The sequence below is a fragment of the Acyrthosiphon pisum genome, chromosome A2, assembly GCF_005508785.2.
Source record: "Acyrthosiphon pisum isolate AL4f chromosome A2, pea_aphid_22Mar2018_4r6ur, whole genome shotgun sequence".
Classification (NCBI taxonomy): domain Eukaryota; kingdom Metazoa; phylum Arthropoda; class Insecta; order Hemiptera; family Aphididae; genus Acyrthosiphon; species Acyrthosiphon pisum.
The window spans coordinates 28,609,417-28,616,336 of NC_042495.1; the positions used below are offsets into that span (position 1 = coordinate 28,609,417).

The 6,920-nt window shown below is 30.3% G+C and overlaps 1 protein-coding gene across 1 annotated transcript in view; it reads right to left on the bottom strand.

The window, feature by feature from the left end:
* Positions 1-3,778: 3,778 nt before the first annotated feature.
* Positions 3,779-6,920, bottom strand: part of LOC100570133 — a 24,248-nt gene continuing 21,106 nt past the window's right edge. The window contains exon 19 of the mRNA XM_029489456.1: positions 3,779-4,337. Coding sequence (XP_029345316.1) covers positions 4,227-4,337 — 111 coding nt within the window. The 3' untranslated portion in view covers positions 3,779-4,226. The remainder of the gene's footprint in view (positions 4,338-6,920) is intronic.

Sequence of the window (6,920 nt, forward strand, 5' to 3'; positions counted from 1 at the left end):
TTAATATAAAAAGCGACAATGTGAAAAGAAGTTTAGATTTTGTTTATTTGTTATTTAATATATAATATTTTAATATTTATATTTATAAAAAAATATGTCTGGGGGTGTAGGCCCCTAGATCCCCCTGGATCCGCCCCTGAGCAATAGCAACATATTGCTGTGCCCAGCTATGGTATACAGGGTGATTTTTTTATCGAAGAACACTCATTATTTCTGAAAGTATAGACTTTTTACCAATTTTTTTTTTCTAAAAATTTTAGTTAGGTACATACTTTTCTACATTTATATAACACTTTATTTTTTTTTACCCTTATATTTATTGGTCAAACTATTATCAACTTTTGATTTTCAAATGGCAACCCATAATAAAAATCTTATAAAATAATAAAACTATTTTTTTTATGAATTATAACGTTAAAATTTTAATATTTTGTTAATCCGTAGACGAGATATAGCTCTTCAAAGTTTGTTAGTTTTCGGAGGTATTAGTGCGTAGATATTTTATACCTCGTCAGCAGATACCGTAGAAATTATGATTTTTATGCCCCGGAGTAAAAGATATTTCACTTTTCAAATAAAATCATGAAGTACAGTACTTAAACTTAAGTTGTGTCTGTTTATTTAAATAAAGTATGTATAATGCCCATTTGGTAGGGTGTCGCGACGTTCGATCCACTGCAGGTGATTGCCATAGTAATACTTATCGTTTATAAAGACCAGAAGTCATAAGTAATAAATTCGATATCGTTCGACCCTAAAGTATAATGGTGATAATCATTGTACATTTGTACCTACTATCTATAATAAAAATACCTTTAATAACTTACTGTAACAATGTTATACCTATTATAAGTAATTGGACCATTACTGTCACTAATTGTCGAATACTCCCTTGTAATACCCACTACATTGATACGGTACGCAACCGACGACCAGTACAAAGTACAGGCGTCGTAGCTACCTATCTGCACTCCACAAACCGCCACCACGGGCTACGAGCGCGACATCGCTAACTCTCCCACCACGCCGCAAAGGCAAGGTGGAACGGGAAGGCAAATCGCGATGGACGAGTACCGGCCGGTGATATCCAGTGTTGCCAGATTTGGAGATTTTTCTCCAAATTTGGAGAATTTTCAACATTTTGGGAATTTGGAGAAAAACTTTTGAAATTCATTAATTTTTGGCGACAATATTATGTTTTGGGGAAAATTGGTGAAAAATGTCTGAATATTCAATTTAGTGATGTGAATTTAATTTAATTTTTGGCGAATTTTGGAGATTTTTTTCGATGATAGCGTTTGGGGATATTTCGAAACTTTTATGATTTTGTTGCAGGAAAATTTGTTTTGGAGATTTTTGGAGATTTTTTTTTATAATTTGGGGGAATTTTCGAAACTTTTTTATGATTTTGTTGAGGAATTCTTAATTTTTGATCTGGCAACACTGGTGATATCCCTCTTGTCTACCGACCATCGCAACGGCCTGACCCGTCTCCATTTGTATTCTAATACCTCACCACGGAAAGCGTCTAGTTGTTTTCGGTACCGCACGTACCTACTCCAGACTACGGGTCTATACATTGTATATTGCAAAGTTTTCATAATAATAAAACGCCACCCGGCATTTTTGTTCTCCGGATCCGGTGTTTATTTTTTACTTAAACCACACCTCCTATCGCGTGCGTGTACCGTGCGGAGTACACCCACCCGGAACCAACCACACCAGGATAATAACGACCGCCCTACCACCACTAATACCGTAGCCGTGTCAATATACCTTCGGTAACGGCTGATTACTGATTAGGCTGATTCGTGATTAGGTAAATCACGAGCGGATCAAAACCACCCTGATCCATGCACATTATTATCAATTCTTCGTTATCACTATAACACATTTTTCGGTTGATGCTCTTATCATTTTTGGACATATCATAAAATAATTAAAAAAATTAAAAAAATCAAAAAATACTTTTATATAATTTTTAACGTTTTATTTTGCAATATGGATAAAAATCAAAAGGGTGAAAACTGTTGCCATATATGTAACAAAAATTTTGCTAGATCCACAACGTTACGCAGACATATCGACGATATACATAAAATACCTGGAACTTGTTCAGAGTAAGTTATGAATAAAAAACTAGGGAACTATCTCGAACATTGAGTAGAATACTTACTGGTGGTGGTATTTTGCAAATATGAACTCAATTAACACTTTTAATACTTTAATTAACACATTAATACTTTAATTATTTATTTCTTACAATAATTTTTAAATATGACTTGTAACATCACTATATTTATATATTAAGTGGAGAATAGCAGATGTACATTTAAATTATTTAATACTTTAATTATTTATTATTTAATATTTTTTTTAACAATTATTAACTTTTTATACATGTAATTATTTATTTCTTACAATAATTTTTCAAATATGATGACCTGTGCTAATTTTTAATATGTCATAGTTTAACTTTCTATTGTAATGTAAAATTCTAGCAAATTTTAGAGTATTAACTATAAAACAAAAAAATAATTTACTTTTTATTTTACTATTTATATAACTTTACCATTATTAATAAATAATATAGTATCTACTTACCGTTATATTTTTGAAATTAACTTAGATACTTAAACAAATTGTTGTACACAGGCCATGGCAGCCGACAGCCGTGAGCTGTAGCTCTAGATAGTAGTTACTAGTACTAGTTATACTTGAATACTAAACTGCAATAAGTTGACTGTTGAGTAGTAAAGCGTTAATAATACTAATATTTAATAGACATCAGACAAAACCAATGGGTATCACTCCGTATCAGAAATTCAAAATTCATAAATTATAAGAAACGAACCTGTGGGTAATAGGTACACTGGTAATACACTGAGCAATAATAATAATTGTTATTTTTAGAACCTATTTTTACATTATTTAAATAAACATTACATAATTTATTATACAGTATGTACAAACAGTAAAGGTTAAATAATCGCACAAGCACATTATTTTATTTTTATGTTGGTCACACTTAAAATGTTAAAATTACCGAAAAATGTGTTATAGTGATAACGAAGAATTGATAATAATGTGCATGGATCAGGGTGGTTTTGATCCGCTCGTGGTAAATCATCCTTTTTCCGAACAGCTGCTATTTATTTTATACGTCATATTGTTCTTTGTTATCTTAGTTCCATGGTTACATGATATGGTAGTATACCTGATACCTGGTTATCGTTATCATCCACATGACGTTGAGTAAACAGCACGATTTAAGATAGAATTGTTGCCCAACGACCACGGCTATAGATAGTACTATCTTTAATCGTGCCAACGACCCATTAGAAAAATGTTTTCACACGGCATACGGTTTGAATCGAAAAGTCACGTGTTCTGCGGGGGTCAGTTGGACAGTGTTGTAAGTTAGGTTATACGATATTACCATGCGAGTATGAAATATGCAATACTTACTAAACACTAGTAAGTGTAAACAGACAGAAAAGTATGTAACTAAAATTTTTAGAAAAAAAATTTGGTAAAAAGTCAATAATTTCAGAAATAATGAGTGTTCTTCGATAAAAAAATCACCCTGTATTATACATATTATATTTTAAATTATATATTATAATAAAAAGTTCTTAACTAGATAACATTTCAAAAATGTTCTTACGTAAATAATTCATTATTGTTAGAAAATAAATAAAGAATAATATGCAAAAAATGTTCTTACGTAAATAATTCATTATTGTTAGAAAATAAATAAAGAATAATATGCAAAAAATGTTATGAAATAATATTATTTTAAGGTGCTTTTTTTAATATTAACAAAATATTTTAAGATCATTATCATGGTAATGTTGTACACTCAACAAAGCTGTAACATTGAAACATTATTCTGTGTATAATACTCGTAATATAACTCTTTATTTTTAATACAATAACATTATATTATAAATATAAAATCAAGGTATAATGTTATTATAATATCAATTTTACTAAATAACTGTCTGGGCGATAGTTCTTTTATCAATATGTGGATAATTATTTTTTTGGTAAGTACTCGTGAAATGATGTAATACCAAGGTATATTTTATTATTAATTAGTTAATTTAATTGATAACTAAAAATATGTAAGTACTATAATACTATACTACATTATTAACTTTGTATAAATTACGAAAAATATATTGTAAATTCATTAGTATGTCAGATAAAACTAAAATTATTTTTTAAATAGTTGGAATTGTGACGGACAGTCTAGACGGTGAACTGTACCATAAAGATTTGGATACAGATAAAACTCCAATTGAATATGTTGATCCGGATTGCAGACCAGTTATCTGTAATATAAATATATAATTTACTCAGGTGTTAATTTAGACAATAAAAACTACAAAGAACAAAGTTGTACATATTTATTTTTTTTAAATACCTACGATGCATATATTATATTATATGTATATCCTAAAATTAGAAGTAGGAACCATAGGTATACCTACATAAAATTTGGTATTGTAGACTTGTAGTCTACCTACCAAAACTATATATAGGTACGGTGTACGATAGCCTAATGGTGGCCGTTGACGACAATCGTGATGTAGTGAAAACATTCTACTTCGACGAAACTAAAGGTACCGGAAAAATTTAAATTGACGTGTCTATCATCGACAGATCATGCTCTCGAATTTTGGACTGCGTATGGAACAATGACCGACGAGTCTACATCAACCATCACCATTCAGTCTCAGCGAGTGCACGAGATACGCAAAGCGTCACTCAAACACAGATTTTCAGCTTTAAATATTTTTCCACACAAACTTTAACAAACGCATTCGGATTCTACTGTCTGGTATCGTTTTACACCGATGATGACTGATTTGATAGACACTCGGACACGACTTTCATATTTACGTTATTCAACATTCGTAAAAGCATACATGACTGGACCGTATCCGCGAGCGAGCCAGACACTACGCTATGTAGTGTCAGGTTACATAATATATTTTAATGGCTATTTGCAAAATACTTTATGCACATTTTTGTCGTCCATCGTTTTGCCTGCAATGACCTGAACTTCCTAACTGTGCTTACCGGCCATAGCGGGTATGCTGATTATAATATATTGTTATATATTATAATATATTTATATATTCTACATTGATGACTAAGTTGAACGTTAATCGATTTTTACTTAAGAAGCTGACTTTCCGAACACTCAAACATAATTTTGACTTAATACAGTTTACCTACATAAAAGCACGATGAATTACTGATTTTCACGGACCATGTGAGATTTCATGGCACTCAAACTCGTCTCCCAAACTCTCCCGCCAGGAAAAAGAGACCGGTAAAGCGTTGAGCCTCATCACAAATCTTTATATGTTATCATAAATTGTGATTACCACTTATATAGGTACCAATAATAATTATAATGTATGTATCCAAGATGTTGCATATTCTATTGCCTATACATATCTTACAAGGGGTTTTAATAAACATGTTTGTTTTCGGAGTTTTTAGAATTCAAGATGGATGAATAATAATAATTATTATGATTTTTAAGTATTTAGATTATACTTATAAATATTAATTATGATAATAAAATTAAAACAAGTTAATAAATAGTTTAGTATTACGTACCTATTACATATAGTTATATGCACGTACCTACCTAATTTCTAAAATAGATAGTTTCTTTAAAAACATGACATGGGTAATGAAACGTTTTAAAACATTATATTATTCTATTTAATAATCAAACCGTGTCAACCAACCATAACCCTTATCGCCAAATTACATTTTTTATCACTTCCTTAAATTTTCTAGTTTTAACCAAAAATCAATTTGGTACAGGAGTGACTTGTTTAATTTTAACGACATTAGTCGAAGTCTTGAAATCGGCAGTCAATCTCAGCGAGTTACACAACCATGACTAGTTTATATTATATTATTCTTTCTGTACAACTATACTAAGAATTATTTATATTCGTAGTCATATATCTACTGACGCGCAGTGCTCTACTATAGCTATATAATTTCGACGAATACGCACTACTAGTATTACTATTAATATTATCATCGTCAGGCGCTCGTTCGCATATTATTATTATATTTACATTATCGAACGCATAGGTATATAATATATGAATACGTACGAATTATATTATTATCTATATTATATTTTGTATATAGTCACAGCTCGTTACAATGTTATAGTGCAGAGGTCTCCAACCTACGGTCCACCAAGGGCTTTTCATTGGCGCGTTAAACTATTTAATATTTTGTTATTAGTTTTCGGTAAAGCACGATTGAGCATAAAACGATTGAGCATAGACCTTTTTAGCAACACGATTGAGCATAGAATATTTTATGCGATGTTGCCAAATTCACGTTGCCAAAATTTTGTAATTTATTATTTTCATGTATTATTACACCAATTATTATATCTGACGCGAGTCGTGAGCGCTCGCCCTCAGCTTTATCGAAAATGTTATCGATTAATAAATTAGTTCCGGAGTACTATTCCGGACTACTATTGAGACTATTATAGACTTATAAATATTTTGATTTTATTATGTTCATAAGTCATAACTATTATTATTATTATTATTTCATTATTAGCAAAAAGATTTATATACTGTATTACCTATAATGTGACTACTATTGAGACTATTATTGATTTATAAATATTTTGAATAATGTGACTAGGTATATTACATATTGACTATGAAAACATGATATTTTTTTGCCATGTTATATTTTGAATCATTATAATTATTTAAATGAATATTTTTGTACAATACAGTTTAAAATTGAAAATGGCAACATTGCAGAGTTTTTTATGCTCAATCGTGTTGGCTTTCTTTTTGTATTTCAATTTCCTTTGATACCCCGACAATTTATGCTCAATCGTGTCGCAAAAA